This window comes from Theobroma cacao, chromosome 2 (genome assembly GCF_000208745.1).
Source record: "Theobroma cacao cultivar B97-61/B2 chromosome 2, Criollo_cocoa_genome_V2, whole genome shotgun sequence".
NCBI classification, from domain to species: Eukaryota; Viridiplantae; Streptophyta; class Magnoliopsida; order Malvales; family Malvaceae; genus Theobroma; species Theobroma cacao.
In genome coordinates this window covers 475,763-500,744 of record NC_030851.1, presented here as the reverse complement: position 1 = coordinate 500,744, position 24,982 = coordinate 475,763, and the positions used below count along the sequence as shown (strand labels likewise).

The window sequence follows — 24,982 nt, the reverse complement described above, 5'->3', positions numbered from 1 at the left end:
ATTACTTCTACTAATGTTATGATAAACTCATCAACAAGCTATCATCCATTTGTGATAGTTACTGTCAGAAATCGTTGAAGGGGGGATTTCCATTTTTTGTTCTTTTCTGACGCGAAAAATAAGTTTCAGTGACATCACAAGGACGAAAGAAGATCAATGATATGTTTGATAACATACCACCATATCGTCAGTAAAAGTACATCTTACCTACCATTTGGTGAACTCTTCCCAAGACTTTCCCTGTTTTTTATTCCTCTACTTTACAATGAATCTGTTGACAATCACATGCTAAAATGTGAGCAGAAAGCAGACCCCATTTCTCCTTTTTGCACAGTTTAGATATCTTGGTCCAAGGCTAACCACTCCTAGGAAACAGAATTGAAGAGGAACCAATGGAAATCCATACCCCAGGACGAGTTCAATCAGTCAACCAAGAGTCCAATGATTCTTTGAAACTTAGTTAAAAAATTAAGTTTGTGGTCTTTATCACGTAACCACTCTGTTTTAGGAAGCAATCCTACTACTTAAAATTAAACCTTTCTTGACATTTCTTCAACAATATTTGATTTAGCAAACTTAATAAACTCAACTTTACAAATAAATTCTCTATCAACTGCCCATTTTCCTTTGGTAGGTTTTCCAACTGTCCTTATCAATAATAATATCATATTTAAATGAAACATTAGTAATTCATTCAACCGATTTCGATTATTTAATTTGTTCGATCGATATTGGTAAAACTGATTAATATTATCTCTTAAGTGATACATTAGATCGATTTTGTTTATTAATGGATCCATTCGTACAGTCATAATTAACAGTAAAAAAAAGGATAATGATGGTGGCTTAATGTCGAAGCCAAGTATGTCGGCCTCCTCATAGCCGAAATGACCTAATCCTTCTATTATACGCACTGCTTAACTCCTCCCACTAAACAGAAAGTCAAACTATATTTTATATATAATTGTAAAAATAATAATGTTTATAAAATTATATTGAAAGGAGCGGACCTACCAAATTCATGTGCTCCACTGATACGCTTGGGATTTAATCAACTACTCATGCCCCTACCATCTTCGTATATTTTCTGGTAGATTTTTTGTGATTAATTTGCATATAATTGACCCCTTGTTTTATTTCTTGTCATAATTAATTAAATAGTGTTGTGTTGAATAAAAATTAATAATTATAGTAATCGTGACGTGTTTTATAATATATTTATATATATTTAAATTATAATAAATTTAATTAATTAGATCATATTTATATTTATTACATTGTATCATATTTAGATTATTAATATTTTATATTTATATGATCCGATTAAGATATGTGACCTTTAATACTCCATGCCTTGAAAACCTAATTAACTAATAACTATAACCGGATGAAGTTTACAGCATGTAAATACTCGCCGAGTAAGATTTTTCTTGGCAAATAAAAGGCCGCCACGTCATGAGTAACCGTAAATTTCTCTTCTGTGCCGACTACGCACTGCTGCTATATACGTGCAATGCATTTATATTTGCTGTTACCAGAAAAGAAAAAGAAAAGGACAAGGAAAGAAAGGAAAAGAAATCCGAAAGAGAAAATAAAAGGTCGCGGAACCTTCTAAAAGTTCCACTCAAATTGGGAAAAATCATTTTCTTCAGGATTCAAGAATTCCAGCTCTGCTACCTTCATAAACAACAAAAAGAAACCAACTACCGAGTAACCATTTCTCTCTCTCTTTGTCTCTCTCAGATCTGGACTCGAAGCTCTTTAAAGACCAAGAAAGAAACCCTCTCTTTTCAAGCCTAACCCCAACTTTACTTTCTCTTGGTTTCCTTCTCAAGAAAGAGTTTGTTTGTTGCTGTGACCTTGTGTCTGGTTTCTTCACAAAATGTGGTAAAGAAGAAGCACCGCTGAGCTTCAATCAAATGCTGTGGTAAAATTCTTGTCAACTCGCCACGCTTTTTTAATTTTGGGTAGTTTTGGTTTTTCCTTGATGGGATCTTTTTTAATTTTGTTTTGTTTTGTTTTGAAATTTGCTCTACGCCAACCAAAACCAAAATTATTCGGTTTTTTTAACTTTGAATTTGAAGTACATGTGTCTTTCTACTTCATTTTCTTCCTTAAGCATGTGTGTGGTTAGTAAAGGGAAAGTTGGTACATCCAAACCTTTGATAAATGGGTAATTGGGTAATTTGGAAGATTAAAAGCTACAACTATTCTGCTACTAGTGTTTTCCCTTTCTTCATTTTGGGCTGAATTAAGGCATTGGATTCTTCACTTTACATTGAATGAGGTGAAAAGAAAAAGAGTAAAGAAGATATTTACAGTGCAGGTAGTGGGACTATTTACAATTATGGTCTTAATTCGAGCTTCCATTTGCAGTAATTTTGAGTGACTTGATTTGTTCATGGCGAAGTCGCGGCAACATTATTTCTCCCAAGATTTATCCTTATCACCTACGACTGGGAGATCGAGGGAATGGGAGGGTCCATCAAGGTGGACTGAATACTTGGGTCCTGACACCACTTCTTCTATGACATCTACGAGCTCTAGATACATGAATTCAGACGGACAGGTCCAGAGTTTGGGTGGTGGATCCCATAAGGGCTTGAACATGCAGTGGGTAGGGCAACTAATTGAAGTTGCAGAAGGCCTCATGGCCAAAATGTATAGATTAAACCAAATCTTGGACTACCCGGATCCTATAGGTCATGCATTTTCAGAAGCATTTTGGAAAGCGGGTGTGTTTCCCAACCATCCAAGGATTTGTATATTGCTCTCGAAAAAGTTCCCAGAGCACTTCAGCAAATTGCAACTTGAGCGTGTAAGAATTGAATTTTACATGTTGGTATACATTGAAGTTTGGTGGCTCTTTTCTATTGCTGAGTATCAGACTTTTCTATTGTCTTGGTAAACGTTGGTGTAGGTTGATAAGGCTGGTTTGGATGCTTTGAGTGATAGTGCAGAAGTTCATTTGCAGAGTTTGGAACTGTGGGTTCGGGTGAGGAGTTTCTTGCTGCCCTGCAAAAGATAATCCTACTTTTATATTATCATAAAGGCGTTTATAACCTGTCAAAGTTTCATTCACTTCCTAGTTTCACAGCCATGTTCCTATATGTGTCAGTGCATAATTTCAGTTACATACCGCCTTGCTGGCATCTTATTAGTAATATAGACTGGGTAACGTTAACTTTCTTGGTCTTCAAATATATTGTTAGGTTTCTTTTTTATGTATAATTAGATGATTAATATGGTCATTTCTTGCATACTTGTAATAGTGATTGATTTGTTTTCCGTGGATTAGCTACTTCTTGATTTGATGGAATTCCGAGAACAAGCTTTGAGACTCATATTGGACCTGAGTAGTACAGTTATCACCTTGCTGGTAAGTTTGAACTCAATCTTCTATATTGCAAGTTTTTTGTTGGTTTTAAAAAATACCTGACTTGGTCCACCTGCATTTTGGTGTTTGACCTTATAGGAGGTGTGAAATAAAGTGACATGAGTCCTAAAATGAATCTAATCTAACTAGGTCCTGCTAATAGGCTTTTGTTGTATCCTTCCTCATTTGTTTGAAAAGTCTTCATATTTTGTTATCCAGGTGAAGTTGGAAAAAATGATGACTTTTTTTCTGTATTATATCTCTAGTAACTTGGTACAGTCTTTTTGCAGCCTCATCAAAATTCCCTTATACTACATGCATTTATGGATCTCTTCTGTTCCTTTGTTCGTGTCAATCTTTTAGCTGAGAAGGTAAGTGTTTTCGCTAAGTCTCCTTGCGCACACACACAAGTGTGCATGAGCCAGAGAATCGATATTACTTATTTGAGAACCTGTAGCTATTTTCTTAAACAAGTATTTGTATGCAAAAACTTGTCGCTGTGGTTTCACTGATGCCTTGGAATTGATGCCTTAATAACAGTTACCAAGGAAAATGATGCTGCAAGTGTATAATCTTTTGCATGCCATGTCAAGAAATGACAGGGACTGTGATTTTTATCATCGGTATGAACTCAATCACCACCTTTTAACCATGCAGTGTGCTTCTAAGTATGTTGCAATACATGTAATTGATTTCTAGCCAGTATACGTAAATGCTTGAGGGATATTTCCTTCTTTTTTTTTCTCTGGGAGTTTAGAGGGTATCACTTTATTGCTACTTTTGATATAAAAACATACATTTTCTTTTATCTATTTTGCTGCTGTGATTAGAGGACTTGAGCTTTAAGGAAATGCTGTATAAAGACATGAGTTTAAAAGATTTACTATCGAGTTAGTATTTATGCCCTAATGCTGGTTATTTAGTTAGTTTGTTTAACACATGATATTTATTATGCGGGAAAAATCATCTTCTTTAGTATTCACCAAAGTTCCTCTCCTCTTTTATGCTAAGTCATAATTATCTGGTTAATACTTCTTTTACTTGAATCTTCTTTAAAGGCAATTTGCATATGATTCTTATTCTTGCTTATTTGCAAGTAACACAGGTAATTTTCTTTCCCTGAATTTCAGGTTGGTTCAATTCATAGATTCTTATGATCCACCATTGAAAGGTTTACAAGAAGATCTCAATTTTGTCAGCCCACGTATTGGAGAGGTTGTTTTCATGCTTTTTCTTATGAACATGATTTTTTCAATGTACCTCGTTTTCTTTTACATTTATTTTTGATGTTTAACAAGATAAGTAGATAACCATTGTTTATTATGTTTCTGCTCCATTTTGTCTAAGTATATTCTTTGTAGTATCCTTGTGTTGTAGCCAGAAGTTTTCTTCTAGTTTTAAAAAGTATTAGCTGCTGGCATGGATTTCTGAAAGTGGGCCTGCCCACGTAGTGAGGAAATCTCCCCCTGCCTTTTTGCTTTTTTCATTATCTATATTGATTTGTCTCTTATCAAATTCCAATCTATTTCTTTCAAAAGTGGTTGCTATTTTTTTCTTTTGGAAATGATGAAAAAATTAGTCAACCATCTTATTAAAATTCTGGTAGTAAAGATCATTCTACTTTTTTAAGATTGTGGATGTTAGGTCACCATCTCCATGTAACCCATATTTGTAGCAAGGATTCTATTTGATGTAAATGTTTATAACAGCTATCCATAAGGAACAAAAAATATTAACAATGCCTGAAATGGTGCTTGGAAGTTGTAAGTAGGGACATAAGTTTCTAATATAGGATTATCTTTTTATAAAATTCTACTACATATATAAATGCCACTACATTGAAAGCTTTTGTCTAGTTTTATGTGTTGTGGTGGCTCATATCGCTTAAATGTTAAATGATTGTTGCAGAACTTTATCTTTCCAAAAGCTTCAACTTCAAGAGTTGCGTGTCTTTATGTTGGAGATAATTAGGTTGATTCTTCCAATCTGTATTTCCAGGTTTTAGAGGCTGTGGGTCCTATTATTTTCCTATCCACAGACACAAGGAAGCTGAGAAATGAGGGATTTTTAAGTCCATATCATCCTCGATATCCAGACATTCTTACAAATTCTGCTCATCCGATGGTAAATACTGTTATTTTGGAAAGAATTTGAGATATTTTAAGATGCTTGAACTTTCCAGATAATTCCTGTTCTATATCATTTTAGCAATTTTGAATTTTCTTTTTCCTATCAAATACAGTGTTTAATGCAATTGCATATCTGACATCATTATCAATACTGCAGAGAGCCCAAGATCTGGCAAATGTTACTGCTTATAGGGAGTGGGTGTTACTTGGGTATCTAGTTTGTCCTGATGAGCTGCTTCGTGTCACTAGCATTGATATAGCTCTGGTAACCACCTGATAATTCATTTGGTTCTTTTGTCTCTTATTGTGCTAACAAGTTTGCAGTTCAGATTGGAATGTATACTAATGGGCAAGAGAACAAATATCGATACAACTGATCCTTTCTTTTTAATAGCATTTTCATAGCAAAATCTTATAAAATTGGATTATTAACATATAGCATTAACAATGTGTTGATTGATATAAACCAAAATATTTCCTAAAAATGGTACCTCAACCACTTTAACGATTGGTTAATCTCAACATCTCTTCATTAAAGCAATAACAGTAGTATTTTCCCTTATGCAAGGAGCATAAGGGCAGCCGCGTGGGGTTCTCTGGACATGGACCTGTATTATGACTCATGTAATTTGGCTTCTTTTTTTTGAAATAATTATCATCTGAATATAATTTTTCCTGGCATATACTAGCGAATAAGTTATTCATATCATACAGCTGAGAAGGATGAGTTTAGACATATTGAAATCTTAGTAAAACTATCTGTACACCTTTTTGAGTTTTGGATTATTCTGCTGGAAAGTGATTGGCTGTTATAATTTTCTGACTTTTTCATTTTTCTAAGCACCTATTTTAATTTCATTTATTCCTTTTTCTGTCCTTCTGTTTTGCTTATATTTCCCTAATGGTCTAATGGTCTTCAGGTTGTACTGAAGGAAAATTTAGTTCTTACATTATTCAGGGATGAGGTAAGTTTTACTGTCTGATGTTGAACCTATATTTCTTATTTTTAAATTTTATTAGCTGACTCTTCTTGCAATTTTGGGCATGCAGTATGTTCTATTGCATGAGGATTATCAGTTATATGTTTTGCCTCGGATATTAGAGTCAAAGAAGATGGCAAAATCAGGGCGGACCAAACAAAAAGAAGCAGATTTGGAATATAGTGTGGCCAAACAAGTTGAGAAAATGATAAGGTATGTCTGAGTGCCAGGACCTGAACTATATTCACATTTTATTATTATGAGCTGTGATTAAAAATTGCAGAGGGATAACTTATCATTTTGATAATTTTTCTTTATTCCCGGTGACATCATTGTTTTGTAGCTTTATTTATTTAATTGGCATGTTCTAACCTTCTATATGTATAATTATGCTGGAGAATTTTGTTAAATTGTCATTGGATTTTCAACGTGGAGGACTAAATAGGTCCTGCGGTTTTACCATTATAGCTCCCCTCACGAATTTGGAAGTGAGAGGGACACAAAAGTCAAGTTCTTAAAAATGTCATGTAAATGTGTACTTGGTTGAAGATCAAGTTCATAGGGAAACCGAAAATCAAGTTCTTGGTAATGCCATGTTTAAAATCACATTGCAAGTTCACAGAAAGTTAGTATACGTTGGGAAAAAGAGAGGAAAGTACAGCTGTAGAGGGAACGGGAATAGAAGTGTGTCCTTTGCCATTCATGTTGTTTTAGATTACAGTTCATAGTTCTAATAATTGGTGCAAGTCCTTGAGCATGATGACTAATAGAAATCAGAAAGACACAGAGAAGTACAGAAGACTTAGCTTAAAATCCAATATGTAAACCTATATATGATCACTGGGAAGACTGTGAATTGTGTTGATCCATATAATATCAGCAATCCCAAGAATTTCAAGGCATGAAAACATTCACTCTCTCTTTGTTTTCAGGCACTTAATAAATATCCTTGATAATTACCATAGCATTTTAAAGCTATTGTTTTCTGTGTTTTCTGATCTTCATGCCATCTTCAGCCTTAATATGATATGCTAAATTGGTTTATGGTTTCAGTGAAGTACATGAGCAAGCATTGGTATCATGTGATGCTATACACCGTGAGAGGAGAATACTGTTAAAGCAAGAAATTGGAAGGATGGTGCTCTTTTTCACTGATCAACCAAGTTTATTGGCTCCAAACATTCAGGTATGATTGGTGCGAGGCTCTTTTAAGAATCCTTTCCTTTTTAAAGTTTTATCCTAGTTTGCTTCTAGCTTTCTACAGCTTTTTTCCTTTCCACATACTCAAATGATTCTCCTTCCAAATAAGCTCTTGAGACCTGGAAAATAATGTTTCTTGTAACTTTCTGACTGGTTGGGAATAGTAATGCTGTTGACATCCATTACCCAAAGTTGTTATCAGTGAGGCAGCTTTTATTGGCATTGTTTCAATTTATATGTATTTCCATGCTTCATGAAGAGGATAATCTAACACCTTACTCTCACAACCATCTTAATTTATTGTCCTAAAACTAACACATTTATTTGTATAAATTATAGAAATATAATTATTCTTCTTCTCGATGTGTTGTCTAATAATTTTTTTCTTCCTCCCAGATGGTTTTTTCTGCATTGGCGTTGGCTCAATGTGAGGTTATTTGGTATTTTCAACATGTAGGAATTGCATCATCAAAATCAAAAGGTGCTCGGCTGGTTCCAGTTGACATAGTAAGTAATGTTTGTGGTCTTTATGTCACTAAACTGTTACCTTGAAGATATTTTGGCTTTCTAGGTTGTTTCCTTTTCTTTTCCTTGTTTTTGCCCTAGTCTTAATGTTTCAATGTTGGTTCTACTTTGTTGTTTGTTTTTCTGATACGGTCCCTTGAAACGGATCGAGTAATGGGACGGTGTGTTGAAGGGTTTGGTTTAGTTTGAGGTACGCTAGGTGCTTGGGTTGAAGGTTTCTTTTTTTGACCTATGTTTGTAGTGCTGGCTCGTTAGAGGGAACATGCAGATCTCTTGAGTTTTAAGTACTCAAAAACTTGAATAGATTCTGAACAACCTCTTTTATTAACTTCACTCCTTTTTAACTACAGCTTGGTGGAATAACCACCCTTAAAGCAAGAAAGTGGAAAGGTGGAGACACAACCTCCAATAACATGAAATAGAAAACTACCACTAACAATAAAATAGGGTGGAGACACAACCTCCAACAACATGAAATGGAAAACTACCATTAACAATAAAATAGGAACCACAATGAAACTGTTAACAATAAACTGCCAGCAACCAATCAGATATGTTGATTTAGTTTATACTTCCCATGTGTGAATCGCTTGCAAACTAAGGGATTATTTGATGTGCTAACATTTTCCTTTTGTGTTGTATTCTTTTTTCCAGCTTCTTTTGAATGATTGAACAAATTGAATTATATTATTTCTAAAGGCCTCTTTGTGATTAAGATAACATAATAAGGTGCTTAACTTGGACAGAAATGATTTTGTTGCAGGATCCAAATGATCCAACTATCGGGTTCTTGTTGGATGGAATGGACCATTTATGCTGTCTAGTGCGCAAGTATATTGCAGGTAGTCTCTTTTTTGATGTAAACAAACTAGCATTTAATGAAGGTGAATAAATGAAGTTTACTTTTAGTATGGAAGATGCATATTATAAGTAGATAGATATAAATAGATCTCTGAGTATGTGTCTAGAAGAATGTTAAACCTTTAAGATGTTGGCCTTCCTTGTGTCAAATGTTGAAGGATGGTAAAGGCATCTTTTAAGGAGTGAATGAAACACATGCCCTTAAAAAGGGGGAGCATGGAAAAGAAGGCAGGAGTCTGCTCTATGACATCATAAACCTATCAAGGAGGCCTAAATGATAGCTAAAAGCTTCCAATTCATCTGCCTTTTGTCTAGCAAGAAACCTACTTTTTCATTTCCTCAGAAAAAAAATTACTTTCCAATAAAAAGTCTAATAGCAAAAATCTAGATCAAAGTAGGTCTACTTTCTTACTGAGGTAAAATCGTCCAAATATAGTGACTGTAAATGATAGCTAAAAGCTTTCAGTGTATCTACTTTGTTTTTTTTAGCAAGAAACCTCCTTTTTCATATCCTCATAAAAAAATTTTTCTTTCCAATTTAGTAGCAAAAATCTAGATCTCTACTCCCGGTTATTGAGGTAAAATCTTCCAAATATAGTGACTGTAAATGCTGATGCTATGGCAAATGATGCAGTTATCTATCTCTAGTTCCTTTCACTGCTATAATGATAGTCACATGCTGCGCAAATATTATACTATGCTGTTCTATTACTGCAAGAAAAACTTCACACATAAGTGAACTATATTTTAAAGATTTTACATCTTTTGATGCAGCAATTCGAGGTTATGCATTATCATATCTCTCTTCCTGTGCTGGTAGAATCCGGTTTCTGCTGGGAACTCCTGGAATGGTGGCTCTTGATCTTGATGCAACCTTGAAAACACTCTTTCAGCAGATCGTCCAGCACCTTGAGAATATACCCAAGCCACAGGGTGAAAATATTTCTGCAATCACATGTGACCTATCTGTAAGGAATCTAAAAAGCCACTTATTTTTCCCTTTTAAGGATGAACGAATAAATTTATACTAAATAATAATTAGAATAGCTGAGTTATTGCTTGTGAAGCTAGTATTAGGTTAAGTAGTCACTTTAGTCATGTAGCATTTGTTCATAGTTAATGACATATGAAGCCACAGGGAATTGTTTATATATAAAATGTAATATACATACATACTTTATTTGTGTTATGATTCCAACTTATGCATCCATTTGGTCCACAAATATGTGCGCCATGTTTTATTGGCCATTAACTCTGAAAACTATGTTCTCTTGTACTCGTTCCTTTTTACTGTGGGAACCTTGGGCAATGAACTTATTCTGTGTCATTTAAATACCTTTGTTCTCTAATGTACATGTGCTTGACAACTGTTTTACCCATTTGATGAGAGTTAGTTTTAGAAATATTCTTCATTGCTTCTGTTATCACTTCATTTTACTGTTGTCAGAATGCATTTAGAAGCGGCATGTTTATGATGGTATGCCTAATTGGAAATCATACATGATTCTTAACCAGGAGTTCCGTAAAGATTGGTTGTCTATATTGATGATTGTTACATCTGCCCGATCATCTATAAACATAAGACATTTGGAGAAAGCTACTGTCTCTACCGGAAAGGAAGGGTTGCTATCAGAAGGAAATGCAGCATACAATTGGTCCAGGTGCCCTGACTTTGATTGACATGATTTGTCTGGCTTTTATTGCAATAACTCATCCAAATCTATTCAACTGCAGTCAATATGTATTGTGAAATGTTAAAATAAACTTGATTTGATCTTAGGGAACAATTTATTTTGAAAGGTGGAATTATACAGTATTGTTTGTTTTGCGTATTGGGGAGCATTATTTTATTTATGAGTGGCTGTTGTGGCATGTGTTCACAGATGCTTAGAATGATGATACTCCAGCATTGCAGCTGTTACTAGGGAGAAATTTTCACATATCACAGCTCATAATATATTGTATCTCAAATAATTGATATTTGAAGGTCTTCATGAATGGAGCAATTGATAGAGTTCAAGATAAACCTGCATGTCCAGTTTTCTCATTCCTTCCAAAACAAAACTTATGCTTTAAAGTCATCGTTTTGTCTGATTCAGAAATTCCGTTAAGTAAAACTATGTATTCATTTCATTTTTTTCTTTAAAAATTAAAAGCATAGCAGTCTAACACTTGCTAAACAAAGTCATATACTTTTGTTATGTAAAAGAAAACAATGATAATTGTGTGGATCTGTCTCAATGCAGATGTGTTGATGAACTAGAGTCTCAATTGTCAATGCATGGTAGTCTCAAAAAGCTGTATTTCTACCATCAGCATCTTACAGCAGTATGCTTTGAAACTCTTTCCTGTTCTTTCTGTTGGAAATAGCTTGCATGCAATAGTGACTTCTGTATACTTGTCGTAATAGGTCTTTAGGAACACTATGTTTGGACCAGAGGGGCGTCCGCAACATTGCTGTGCATGGCTTGGTGTTGCTGGTAGTTTTCCAGAGTGTGCATCTCGAATTGTTCCAGAGGAGGTAATGATTTAATTAAACATCAGCATGAAACACCCCACTCCCCCCATTTCATAGTCTTTCATCCCCCATTTTTCTAGCGGTTGCACAAAATCTACACATTGTATTTACCCTTCTTCTGACAAGTTATGACTTATGACAACATATTGTTTTGAGATTATTTATGCTCAATCTGCAGTACCACTTTTGTTTTTCCCTCTCATCAGATGGAAATATAAAAATGGGAAACCTGATTTGTGCTTGTATTTAACCATAATCAGGTGACGAAAATTGAGCGAGATGCAGTCCTATATGTTGAGTCTCTCATTGAATCAATCATGGGAGGATTGGAAGGTTTAATTAATATCCTTGATTCTGAAGGTGGATTTGGGGCTTTGGAGATGCAGGTTCATATTGAATCCATATTCCAGTGTAACTAATTGAAGATATTTAACATTTTATAAACCTAATGTTTCAAGTAATCTCAGCTTCTTCCAGAGCAAGCAGCATCTTATTTGAATAATGCATCCAGAGCTTCGATTCCTTCGGCAAAATCCCCAAAAGGAGCAGTTGGCTATCCTTTGCCAGGCCATGAAAGTTATCCAGAGAATAACAATTCTATTAAAATGTAAGGCACTTGCATGAACTTTTCTTTCCTTTGCTGAAATTGTATGCAGTCGGTACAGTCAATAGTGACAACTTTTGTTTTATTCTAGGTTGGAGGCTGCAATGCAGAGGTTGACCAATTTGTGTTCAGTTTTGAATGATATGGAGCCTATATGTGTTCTGAACCATGTCTTTGTTCTGAGGGAGGTGAGTCTTGCTAAATCTGTTTCTGGCCCTTTTATGTAGCAGCGGTTAAATGTGAGCCTGGCCTATTGGTTTCCTAGAATACGTTTCCATTTCATTTGCAGTCCTACTGATAGGTTCTGAGTTGGCTATTTTATTCTGCTAACTTTCTTGGTAAATTGGGGTTTAACTTATTAGGTTTTCTTTATTTAAGCCGCTATTTAACATATTAGTTGAAAGCAAGATTATCTTGCTTATTTTTCTTGATGTGGTAGATTCATCTGTGGTCAAATATTCATAGCAGGCCATTTGGTGTTCATGTGTTATGGTTTTAATATTCTCATCATATGTGCAGTACATGAGGGAATGCATCCTTGGCAACTTCAGAAGGAGATTACTTACAGTACTAAAAACTGATAATGATCTTCAAAGGCCTTCTATTCTAGAATCACTGATCCGCAGACACATGAATATAGTCCATCTAGCAGAACAGCACATTAGCATGGATCTAACTCAAGGAATTCGAGAAGTTTTACTTTCAGAGACCTTTTCTGGACCAATTTCTTCTCTGCACGTATTTGATAAACCAGCAGAGCAACATACTGGATCAGCCACTGAAGTTGTCTGCAACTGGTACATAGAAAACATTGTGAAGGATATGTCCGGTGCTGGAATTCTGTTTACACCCATGCACAAATGCTTCAAAAGCACGAGGCCAGTTGGTGGATATTTTGCTGAGTCAGTCACTGATCTTAGAGAATTGCAGGCCTTCGTTCGTATATTTGGTGGTTATGGAGTTGACAGACTAGATAGGATGATGAAAGAACATACTGCTGCCCTGTTGAATTGCATTGACACATCATTGCGGTCAAATCGTGAGTTGTTAGAAGCAGTTGCTGGCAGCATGCATTCTGGTGACAGGATAGAAAGAGAAGCTTGTTTGAAGCAAATTGTGGATTTGGACACAATAATTGGTTTTTGTATTGAGGCAGGACAAGCATTGGCTTTTGATAAACTTTTAGCTGAAGCTGCTGGAGCAGTGCTCGAAGAAGGTGCACCCTTGATTTATTCATTGCTTGCTGGGGTAGTTAAGCACATACCTGAAGAAATACCTGAAAAGCGGGAAATCAGAAGAATGAGGGGGGTAGCAAACAGTGTTGCGCTTGCTGGTGATCATGACTCTGAGTGGGTTAGGTCGATTTTGGAAGAAGTTGGAGGTGCAAATGATGGGTCCTGGAGCTTATTGCCTTATTTATTTGCCACCTTCATGACATCAAATATCTGGAACACGACTGGCTTCAATGTTGACACGGGGGGTTTCAACAACAATATTCATGGCTTGGCAAGGTGGGTGTCCTTTCTGATTTTTTTTTTCATTTTTTTAAATAGTTTTGGGTTGACCTTGAGTTCTAGAAAACATAGTATTGCCATGTTCTGAACTGAATGCCTAGTAACTAGTATGTCTAACCCAACATTGACTTGTTGGTTTGCAGTTCAAAATCTCTCAGAATTAAAATGAGGGACTTAGATACGCCTCATGTAGATTCTACACCCTGGCCTGCACACCAGCTTTGGTTGTTTGTGTCAAAATTAAGGCTTCTTGATGAAGTCATTCAGGAGACAAACTGTCTATTAGACTTTTGATTGTTACTGCTCAAGCATTGCTTCTATATGGATTGTAGTAAAATAAGGGGGTTAGCAATATGCTGTTTGACCAGAGTGCTAATTATTTAATTTGAACTTGACAGGTGCATCAGTGCTGTTATAGCCGGAAGTGAGTATGTTAGATTGGCACGTGAACATCACCAGAGACAGTTGCTCTCAAATGGTCATGCCGGTGACAGTTTGGATCCTGATATCCGTGTATCCGCAGAAGCCAGTATAAAAGCAGCAATGCAACTATTTGTTAAATTCTCGGCAGGAATTGTACTAGATTCATGGAACGAAGCTAACAGGTAAATGATACTGATGTTGGTGCAGTCCCTTCATGCCCTTTTTTTCTTTAATGGTAAAATTTTCCACTTGAGACCTATACTAACCTTTGCTTAAGCACTGATGCTTCTGAAGTCTGCGTTAATTTCTTAAAGAATTATCTAATCTCATGTTATTTCACATTTTCTCGAGTATTTTATTAATAACTGTTAACATGTCAACATCATGGAAATTGTCACTGTCATGGATTTGACCTATTGGGTTTTAGTGTTTAAATGATTGGTTCTAATTCTAGTACTCCCTGGTCTTTATTTGTTAAATTTGATGAGATATTACATGTGTAACTTTAAAAAAACCATGACAATCCACTATTCACATCTCATGTGTATGCATATCCTGTTAATGCTGTAGTTGCAAAGTGTTGATGTTTGTCCATCAATATGTGCAGATCTCATCTTGTCGCCAAGCTTATTTTTCTTGACCAACTCTCTGACATTTCACCATACCTTCCAAGAAGCTCTCTTGAGACCCACGTTCCTTATGCTATTCTCCGTTCAATATATAGCCAGTACTATGCAAATTCTCCTTTGATGCCACTGGCACTATTAAGTGCTTCACCACGCCATTCACCTTCTGTATCATTGGCACATGCATCCCCTGTAATGAGGCAACCCCGTGGAGATTTGACTCCACAGTATAGTGCTAATGATTCAGGTTACTTTAAAGGATCTTCATCATACAGCCAGGAGCACCTTTATGATGCCGAAAGTGGAAGCCTACGAAGTGCTGAAAACAAACATAGAAACGTTCGCCGGTCTGGGCCTTTGGATTACAGTTCAAGCCGTAAAGTTAAGAACCCTGAAGGATCGGCTTCGGGAAGCACAGGTCCCAGTCCGCTGCCAAGGTTTGCTGTATCAAGGTCTGGTCCAATATCATACAAGTAGAATGACGGTCAGCATCAAGAAAGGATTATAAAGGCTAAATTATGTGTCTCTTGTCAACGATTAGTGATTAGGTCATAAAATTAGAGTTAGCTCACACAAATTTTGGCAAAATGTGTATGTAAATGTACTTCACAACTTTTATTACACTGTTATTTTTCCTGTAAGTTAAATGTTACATATCGTTTTGTGTACCTAGGCCTGTGCTTTTCGCTCATGGGGGTTGAATAGTTGGTTCAGATCCTAGTTTCAGCCGCAATGCTCCCAGTTGTACCAAAAAAAAAAAAAAAAAAACTAACTATATAGGTAAAAGAAAAAACACTACATTTGCCAAAGAATAAAGCTTCTCCTGGATATCCCTGTGGATTGATTTCTGCTTTTTGTAACTATTGCCCCAGCTAGCTAACATTGCATCAGAATGATCGTATCATTTATCTTATATTGATGATATAAACATGTGGTTTTCGATACAAAATCCGGTTGTTCATCAATCATTTATCTTATATTGATGATATCGACCTGTGGTTTTACATACAAAATCTGGTTGTTCATTGATCACCTGGAGTTTTAATCATGATTTAGGGTCTGTATCAACCTGCAAATATTTTTCGTTTTGGTTCATTGGGACTCGCATTATGTTGACGAAGGTGGAGTGAAACATTTAAATATTCCGTCTCACTCTAGCAAACAATCAATGAGGAATTCATAACTTTCTTTTAAAACTGTGACACAAAAAATGTCAAAAGTTGATGAATTGCTTGCAAGCTTTTGATGTTATTTCCGATTCCAGCCCTTACAAGAACAAATGCGATATCCCTCAGGCTTTTTCCATCATCATATTCTGATTTCACAACCACGTTTAGCATTGCAGAGTGGCTGCAAGACGGGTACCTATGCATCGATTCAGAGTTTTTGGTTGAAGCTCCTAACAAGAATTAAGGTCTTATACATTGAGGGAAAGAACTTTACTAATAGATAGCAAATCTTCTGCTCCATTCCTTACTACTGTCAATCAATCCATGGACACATTTAATCAATTTCAATGAATAAAGCAGCATGCAGAAGGCAAAGAGGGCCACTGAATTTTCAGCTCAAGGCTCCCAAGAAAGTCTGGGTGCGGAGTGTTCAAACAGTTTCCAGCCATTCAAAGGGTAATCCAATTTTCCTGTCACAGCATGGATCAATGGTACTTGCCAGGAACAAAACACTAGCTATTTTACTTAACCTACTAAACTTATATATATCCACTGCCATCGATTTAATGATCACTTAACATAACATTGGAGGTATGATTCTAATTATATTCGAGACTCATAAAAAACTGTATATTACTATCGATTACATGGTAATCTACAAACCTGAACAAGAATAAAATAGGTTGAGAATATACTGCACTTGCAAAAAGCTGAGAAGTGCATATACTGTCTGATTAACATCATCAAAGTTGTGTATGCACTTTAAGAAGCAGATACTACCACTCAGCGAAGATGATGCCTGCAAAATGAAGATAAAGTTTAAACAAACTTGGTTGTCAACTGAGGTTGAAAGGTAGAACAGACTGATTATGACTCGAGCAAAAACTGAGAAAACCGAAACCTGAGAGTTTCTTTGGTTCCACGTCGAACTTTGCAACGGATTGTTGGGAGCCCAAGGCGCTGGTGAGCCTCATAACGATGACAACCGGAGAAACCTGTACAATTGGGATGTGCAGAAATGAGAAAGGTAAGTTCTAGTCTCCAAGGTATTAGCTACAGAGAAAAACATTGAAGCCAATGATATATTGACGTATTCCAATTTAGGATCCATGGACTAGAAGTAGCCAAGAACTGGCAGGTTGAAGAATCAAGATAAAAGTACATTAAGCACATTACCATAGTAAACTCCCTCAACTTCGAGCACATCAATCTGCAATTGATTTGATTATCAGAAAAAAGGTTTTAAGTTCAACAAATAGTAGTTCAAGAATTACAAGATCAAGGCACAAATAATAAGTCATGAAAATTTGAAGGGGAAATCCTAGTATATCATCTATCTATACTATCAAAGCTTTCTGCATCTTAAAATACAGGGTCAATGTGGACTTCTTATCTTTTAAAAAGATGGTCACCAATTTGGATATGCTCTTTTGGTGAACAATTTTGTCAAGATTTGAGTTCTTATACTCAAAATCAGAGACAAAACAAATCATAACACTAAAAGATCAAATTTTCCAGGTGATTCTTCATAATCTGGGAACTAGTATGAGAGTATTCAAGGACTGTTCTACCATATCTAAAGCACTCAAAACAACTGCATTTACTACAAAAAACAAGAAAATGGAAAAGGCTTACAGGTACTTGAAGTCCAATTTCTCGAATGCTGTCCATGAGTTCCTGGACTTTGTTTGGATCATTTGCTCTGGTGCGCATCAGGGGTCTCCTGATCTTATCAAGCGGAAGCTCCAAAATCACAGGGCCCCCACTTTGTGAACCAGTACCCATAGGAGCCCCTAGTTTGCATTCAACTCAAGCATTCAACCAAGCAAGAATCCAATCAAATACAATCACAAAATACATAATAAATTCATAGAATTAAAAGTAGTACTACTTATTCTTTCATGCCAATATCAGTAATCCAAAGGCTATTACTTTTGAGCAGACACAATCTTAGCAGAAATGTTGGAAAAAGCAGAAAGAATCCATCTTTCTTAACATAGAAAACAGAAATACGGAAGGTACCGTTAGATGAAGCATAAACAGAGAAGCTTCTCAAGTTGCTGGTTGGCAGTTGCAGAACGAAGTTGGCCATTTTCGTCCAGCCCTTCTCTGTATGTTCTTTAATCTAAAAATTCAATCTTGAAAGATTTGTTATATGTAGTGAAGTGTGAGATAATACCCATCCGTGGAAAAAAAAACGTGCTTTTAATCAGAGCCACACGAACTTTTTCAAACTTGTATGATTTTAAAGTGCAAATTGGACTGGCCCAGAAATTCAAAGGCCCGGATCAGATCAGGGAGTACCCATCATCAGAAATCGCTTCTACCAGTTCACCAAGCGGCTACTTTTGTTCACTTTCACAGTTTCAGCTAGTAAAACATTTGAGAGAAACAGATAAATGATATCAGCCCAAAAATCTATGGCTGCTTTCACCTCTTTCTCTGTTCTTCGGTACTCTTATGACTCATCTCTATTGTCATTTTCTGCGTATCTGTAAGTATATAGTGATAGAATATTGATTCTGGGTATTTGATTTGAACAGTGATTATGCAAGGGCTGGAAGGATTGTTGCAAGAGTGAGAGCCTCACCAGGAATCTCTTCTTATCCCAGTTCTATAAATTTTCTAACTGCAAATCACTCACGGAGGTACTATTTTCGTTTCCCTCCATTCTTTTGGTTTGGTGTAGACAAGGAAAGTTCTGTTATTTCAGCATTCAATTGCTGGATTGCTATTACTTTTGTTGTTAATTAGCTAATCAAAGAAAATGGGGTGAAAAGAATGTTCAATTAGGCTTCAAATTGTTGTTGTTTTTCATTTTCTTTTTGTGGTTTAGCAAACAAGTGAAGTGAAGTGAAGAAAAACTGCAAAACTTTGTCAATTTTCCAATGGCCTTTTCTTGATGTCTCTGAATCGCACTCTGTAGATATCTATGTCGTGCTAGTGCTACACATGATGAAGAGGCTGCAGCGAAGGCAGCTGCAATCAATGCTGACAGTGGAGTTCCAACCATGTATCATCTATAATACCCTGGTTTGGTTTCAAATTCCAGTTCCAGCTTGGAATTTGTTATATATTATTTTGTTGAATTTTATGGATTTTGATGACATATGGAAATTCATCTCCCTTTTATATGATTTTAAGAATAAAAGTAAAAAACATTGGGAATAACATTTTAAGTTTAGGGTTAGCGCTTTGTAATGTTAAAAGGGACATATAGATTGTAGACAAAGAATTGATTATGCTGATAACTTCTCTATGAGATATGGAAGAAGGGGGAGAACACATTGTTGCTAAATGCTAACTATTAAAATCTTTTTTTTTTTTTTGTAAATTATGATGATGATTCAATATCAAAAGATACCAGGTTTCCCCAGTTACAAAAGAAGGATGAACAGCCATGACTGTGGATGGCTCCTCCATGGCGTACTGGTTTACAAAAAATTTCCAGTACTAATACTCAAGCCCACTGTACAAAGACCAAAAACAGGACCCAAGGATACAAACACCTTTACAAACTCAGAGCCTCTCGCAGGAGCCGGCAAAGTTGGATCAGCAAGAATATAAAACAACAAGAAGAAGTTTGTTTCCTGTTCTTGCAGACCCTTCACCCCCAGCATAGAGCCCCATCTCTACAGACTATCACAATTCACACTGCCCGTATCATACCTCCAACAGCAGAGTATGGGAAATTATAATTTCCACCTCCTGCACATTTACAAAAAATACCACAGAACACTTGTTTCCACCTGCACATTTGTAAAAAACAATACACTAGAGACAAACAGAGTGCACAAGAAACCCCCATCCATACAAAGTCACTAGAATCACCAGAGTTCATCAGTGCACATTAGTAACAAACTATTAAAATCCTTGAATTAGGAGTTCAACAGAGTCACAGGTGTTTATGCCGTTTACTTATTGAATTAAGAGTTGATTCTTTTTTTTCATTTCATTCAGATTTGACAAGATCATAGCAAAGGAAATTCCTTCAACCATTGTGTATGAAGATGATAAAGTCTTAGCATTCAAGGACATCAATCCACAGGCTCCTGTTCATGTTTTAGTCATTCCAAAGTTTAGGGATGGATTGACACAGCTTGGAAAGGTGTGTCCCAGTCATATTTATTGATACTGCTATATCTATATAAATTGTTGCATTTTGTCTTGCATGACTTGCTGGACCATCTGAACATGTTTTGTGAATTTTGCTGTTCTAGTTGATTAGGTTTTCCCTCTTTTTTAAAAATTTTGCTGTGCTTTTATGAGGAAGATGAGCCCATAAAGAATTTGCATACCAGATCCATAAACTTCGTTTGGATTTTCTTTGAAGAATGTAATTGAAATTGCTGTCCTGTAGTCTGATTTTAGTTTCTTGTTTCTAACTTGTCAGGCTGAACCAAGGCACGGAGAGATTCTGGGTCAACTTCTTTATGCTGCCAAAATTGTTGCTGAAAAAGAAGGCATTGTTGATGGGTTTCGAGTTGTCATCAATAATGGTCCAAGTGCCTGTGAGTTATCATCTTGTCTCCATAGTTTTTGACTTTGGTTTGCAGTTCATACTCATGTTTATTACCTCTCTCTCTCTCTCTCTCTCGCTCTCTTCAGGTCAATCAGTTTATCATCTTCACTTGCATGTCCTAGGTGGGAGACAGATGAACTGGCCACCTGGTTAAGGAGTTGAAGCAGATGCATCCTGAAACTTTCATGGCTTTCAATCTCCCTTGTGCTCTCTTTCTCGTCTTCTTTTCTATCATTTCTAAGGCTTGAATTGGTCTAATGTACTTCGAATCTTAACACCTTGAAGAGATGAGAAATTTGGGTTTTGTGCTATTACATGCAATTTGATTTTTCAATCAAAAGATTGCAGGCCGAAGTAAAAGAATCAAAGCATCACTGATATTTTTATTTCTACAATGTACAAATCAATTACAATTACAACTATAATCAAAATTTCAATCTACTCTACAACAACGTATGCAAGAAAGCCTTCCACAATGGCAAATTTCACTAGCCTCATCAGCAGTAGGAGAAAACCCCACCCTGAAGGCAAACGGGTATCATAAATTATTCCTCAAACCTGGGAGGGTCTGGTCGAGTATCTGCCTCGCTCGTATTCAGGGACAGTCATTTTGACAGATGAACTTCAAGGATCACCAAAAAATGATGTTATCACAAGGAGCTGATAATTCCTGTCTGGTTTGAACAAAGACATGAGCAGTTGGGCTCATTCAACTCCATCTTAACAAGCCGTTTGTCACGATTAATCATAAGTTTGATAAGAGGTAGCTTTTGTGAGACTTGCCGCCAGATTTCATTAACTGTTCCATTCGGAACAGTGTAGTCATAGTACCGCTTCACCTGAATCCACAAAATTTAAATTGAGAACAAAACTCAGTCACAGATATTTAAAATAAAATCATGATTTTGTGATCACTGGTAACTATGTAATGATGCATGAGAACAAACAAGAAAAAGAATACCACACTCCAGTCGACACTACACTCAGTATCTCTTCTACTCGTCTTACACAGACATGTATAAACATAATCCTTTCTTATGTAGCACCTTCTGGAATTGTTACAAGAACTTTACCACCAGACTCCAGCCCACTATTCTGAGGCTGATTATATGGGGTGGAAAGTTAAAGTCAGATTCTGTTCATGTTTTACCCATAGGTCCAATTTACAGAACCTATTGACGCAACATAGAGTAATTCAAATTGATAACAATACATAGCTCAGCCATAAAATAAGAGAAGAGGATGATGCTCTATAATATTTCTGCTTTTTACATATGCAACAGACTCCATGGCACTGAAAGGCACAAGCACAGAAACAGAAACAGATTGATTCCAATAGCTCTTAATGAGGAAAATTGCTCAAAAAACAGATAACATTAGCAAATCAGAACACAGATTTCCATATTTGTCATATGGAACTGTCTGGAGTAGACACAAGGTTGGAGTTTAGAAAGCAAAACCACATCATCACTAAGCAATTTTAACAAGAGATATTTGACAAATAAAATGCATGATGTAAAATGCAAATATATACTTATTGAAAACGTGTAGTAGGATTAAATTCTGGTTGTCAATTTTATACATGAAATAAATGTTATTACTTCTCAATAATGGAGTAATTTAATGAGAATGATAAGATAAAAGGAAAGGAAATGCAAATAGTACAAACCTCTTTCATTGCTTTCTGATATTCAATAATTTTCTCCGCAGGTACTTGTCTCAGCAATGAAACAAGATATCCGGGTTTTAGTGCAGCTGTAGTTTCCACAAATACTGAAAACTTTTTGTAGTCTATAATATCTTCAAAAGGCAACTCAATGTTATCACTGACTATCACTGGGACACACAAGCTAACGATAGCATCAAAGAGTCTGCAAGCTGATGGAGTATCGCCTGCAGGATTTAAACAGAACTTTGATGTGTGCATCCCATGTGAGGCTGCTCTTCTGTTCTCTCTGGATTGTGTTCCATGTTTTATTAAGACATCTTCTTCACTTTCAAGTATTTGAAAAAGCAAATCGCGAATTTTGCCTCCCTGAAAAAACATCAGCATCACAAAGGAACCCATAAACGAAAAATCAACTGAGGAAACAAGTTCACCTAACATGATTATCCTGCAAGTACTACTACCAACATATCATGGTATGCTAGTCCTTCATGTGAGATCTCCTTCATGATAGCATCTGATTTCAAACTAACATCTGCTTGTGTGAGGGGCTATAGTATAATTCTTAACCAGAAAGTCAAGAGCAGTCATTTAAGCTAGCGAATAGGGAAGAACTTTCTACTCAACAGAATAGTTGTGGATGAAATAAAAAAACCATTCAGAGCAAACGTAGAAACTTTGGTGAGGCCAACACAGCAAATTATGATAAACAAAACAGTTTTGGATGAAGAGCATGAGGTAGTCATCCATTACAGGTCTAAGTAAGATGGAAGCAGTCAAATTAAGCCCTGATTTTAGAAGAGCAGTGGAAACAGTAGTTGAATATGAGTGATCAATCGAGGATTTTAGGCCAATGCCTTCATGTGCAGTAGTCTGTATAAAATATAGCAGGATATAAGCAAGCTCAAGCTAATAATTACTCCATAACTCTATGTTTTTCCTTGATTTCCTAATCTAAATTTCAACTCCAGCTCATCTTTTTCCTTGATTTCCTAATCCAAGTTTCAACTCCAGCTCATCTTTTTTTTGCTCAATACTTCAGCTCATCTGGTGGCACAACTTAAACCAACTATGTTCATGCTCCGTAAGCTTAACAAACAAAAACCTCCAGTTCGATAAATGAAACTTAAAATATGAAATAGAAACTAACATCATAACCTGCTCAACAAAGACATGAAATTAAAAATTCTTGTAATGAACTATTGATTACCTCTTTTCTATACCGATTCCCCATGAAAAAGAGCAATGTTTTCCTCTCTTCCACCCCAAAATCTCCAGTGTAAGCGCTAATCCGATGCGAATAAGGAATTATGACATCCTTTACCAATGACCCTTGATCCGGCCTCAACCGCCCAAAATCCGCAACTAACAAAACAGCATTCTTGACCCGATCCACGACCCGATAAAGCGCATTGGGATCCCCCGCAATTATCACGTGATCCCACCCATTATTCCTCTTCCAGTACTCCTGCCCGTTGAGCCACTCCACCAGCTCTTCCTGCATTTGCTCATCGCTGTAACCCGAACCGGTACCCGGAGGCCGACCCGCGTTCACAATCAAGCTCAACGAAGAAAAGACGGGAACGTAGAAAAGGTCGGCTTCTTCCGGGTCAGTGACTTTAACGATAGGGGATCCGAGGCGGTCCGATTCGGGTCGTGCCAGGTCGGCGAACAGGAACCACTCGTGCATGTGCTGGTGGCCGGGATACTTGAGGGTGCTGACGTCATCGACGGGGGATCCGCCACGCGCCAGGCCGTGCTGCTGGATGAGGCCGTAGGTGAACTTGTGAGGGAGATCGTACATAAAGACCTTGACGTTCCCGACGGACCCGGACCCGTCCGCTCGTCTCTCAGGAAACTCGACGGAAGAAACGTCGGCGGCGTCGTCGGAAGGAGACACGGTGTCGGAGACGGGAAGGGGGGTGTGGAAGAAAGTGGTGAACAAGGCGTAGATGGCGAGGATGAAGAAGGCGGTGGCGATGAGGGTCTGTTTGAAAAGAGAGGACTTTCGCGCCATATTGGAAAACGAAGCAAGATTCTGTTGTTGGGTCGTTGCGATGTCGGAAACGGAAGGAGAAGAAGGCGACGAATGGTATTTTAATGTTGTTGATTTCCTAGTTTTCATCCCTAAAACTTAGCTATAAAGCCTTTGATTATGGCCGGCTGGCCCTCGACTCAGCCGGACCGTTGCTTAACACTAACTTTACTCTTGGCTAGGTACCATCACCCCAACATTGAAAAGCATCCAAAGCCCATCAAATTTGTGCAATTCAACTTAATTTGGTGTATATATTTGAAGAGAGGATCAGATTTTTTAAGGGTCAAAGGGTTTTTGTTGTTGCTACCTAAACAAAACTAATAATACATAAAATAAATTTACTCTTTCTCTTTCTGTCTTTAACTAATAGTTTTTTCCAACTTTTAATTTCTTGAGTTTTCACCAAAATTAATGTTTCAATTTTTATATATGTTAGTTAAATAAAATTGGTAGTGTAAAAATGGTTAACATCACCTTTAAATAATTCTTTTATAGAACTTAAGATATTTTATATATTAAAATTTGAAAAAAAATTAATTTTAAAAAAAAAAGAGTGTAAGATTTTTAAAAATTTTAAAATTGAGACATTTGAAAAAAAAATAATAATTAAGAAAAATGAGAAGGAAATAGTGTTGAGATTATTATTTTATGACCAAAATTAATTCCACAAGGCAAGATTAATTATTTTGTGTTGAAATAATTGTGGTGAATTAATTGAGAGTTGTTGTTGATTTTCTTGCAATCGAATATTGACGTTTGTCACGCTAATTGGTAGAAGACGTGAAATTGATTAAGACACAAGAGAAGGGTCGCATTTTGTGTCAAATTTTG

At 36.4% G+C, this 24,982-nt stretch overlaps 4 protein-coding genes across 10 annotated transcripts; 2 read left to right on the top strand and 2 right to left on the bottom strand.

Moving 5' to 3' along the window:
* Positions 1,578–15,616, top strand: LOC18607055 (protein NAP1). Of its 2 annotated transcripts, XM_007041024.2 has the most exons (24): positions 1,578–1,927; positions 2,377–2,818; positions 2,921–2,995; positions 3,299–3,379; positions 3,667–3,747; positions 3,917–3,999; positions 4,507–4,591; positions 5,375–5,500; positions 5,663–5,770; positions 6,426–6,470; positions 6,556–6,698; positions 7,539–7,671; positions 8,082–8,192; positions 8,974–9,052; positions 9,846–10,039; positions 10,587–10,732; positions 11,318–11,399; positions 11,482–11,592; positions 11,850–11,975; positions 12,057–12,196; positions 12,285–12,381; positions 12,713–13,704; positions 14,106–14,312; positions 14,738–15,233. In XM_007041024.2, exons 2-24 carry the CDS (start codon positions 2,402–2,404, stop codon positions 15,231–15,233), a joined length of 4,158 nt encoding a protein of 1,385 aa, XP_007041086.2. In that variant the 5' UTR covers positions 1,578–1,927; positions 2,377–2,401. The 2 variants fall into 2 exon arrangements, with proteins under 2 accessions (XP_007041086.2, XP_017971159.1); XM_018115670.1 differs by lacking the exons at positions 1,578–1,927; positions 2,377–2,818; positions 2,921–2,995 and having other exon boundaries at positions 3,300–3,379; positions 3,656–3,747; positions 14,738–15,616.
* On the bottom strand, positions 15,977–18,176 carry LOC18607054 (sulfiredoxin, chloroplastic/mitochondrial). Of its 4 annotated transcripts, XR_001926695.1 has the most exons (6): positions 17,948–18,176; positions 17,561–17,733; positions 17,102–17,135; positions 16,827–16,920; positions 16,589–16,724; positions 15,977–16,395 (listed from the first exon to the last, which is right to left on the bottom strand). XR_001926695.1 is itself a non-coding variant. In XM_018115698.1 (5 exons), exons 1-5 carry the CDS (start codon positions 18,015–18,017, stop codon positions 16,709–16,711), a joined length of 372 nt encoding a protein of 123 aa, XP_017971187.1. In that variant the 5' UTR covers positions 18,018–18,087; the 3' UTR covers positions 16,353–16,708. The 4 variants fall into 4 exon arrangements, 3 of the variants coding, with proteins under 3 accessions (XP_017971187.1, XP_017971186.1, XP_017971188.1); XM_018115698.1 differs by having other exon boundaries at positions 16,353–16,724; positions 17,561–17,718; positions 17,948–18,087; XM_018115697.1 differs by lacking the exon at positions 15,977–16,395 and having other exon boundaries at positions 16,451–16,724.
* Positions 18,211–20,781, top strand: LOC18607053 (14 kDa zinc-binding protein). 3 transcript variants are annotated; one of them, XM_007041018.2, is made up of 6 exons: positions 18,211–18,377; positions 18,469–18,573; positions 18,852–18,938; positions 19,886–20,033; positions 20,319–20,436; positions 20,534–20,781. In XM_007041018.2, the coding sequence occupies exons 1-6, from the start codon at positions 18,325–18,327 to the stop codon at positions 20,599–20,601; spliced, it is 579 nt and encodes a 192-aa protein (XP_007041080.2). In that variant the 5' UTR covers positions 18,211–18,324; the 3' UTR covers positions 20,602–20,781. The 3 variants fall into 3 exon arrangements, with proteins under 3 accessions (XP_007041080.2, XP_007041082.2, XP_017971185.1); XM_007041020.2 differs by lacking the exon at positions 18,852–18,938 and having other exon boundaries at positions 18,235–18,377; positions 20,534–20,761; XM_018115696.1 differs by lacking the exons at positions 18,211–18,377; positions 18,469–18,573; positions 18,852–18,938 and adding an exon at positions 18,969–19,607 and having other exon boundaries at positions 20,534–20,758.
* LOC18607052 (probable arabinosyltransferase ARAD1) lies at positions 20,803–24,455 on the bottom strand. Its single transcript, XM_007041015.2, has 3 exons — positions 23,324–24,455; positions 22,117–22,482; positions 20,803–21,286 (listed from the first exon to the last, which is right to left on the bottom strand). The coding sequence occupies exons 1-3, from the start codon at positions 24,236–24,238 to the stop codon at positions 21,098–21,100; spliced, it is 1,470 nt and encodes a 489-aa protein (XP_007041077.2). The 5' UTR covers positions 24,239–24,455; the 3' UTR covers positions 20,803–21,097.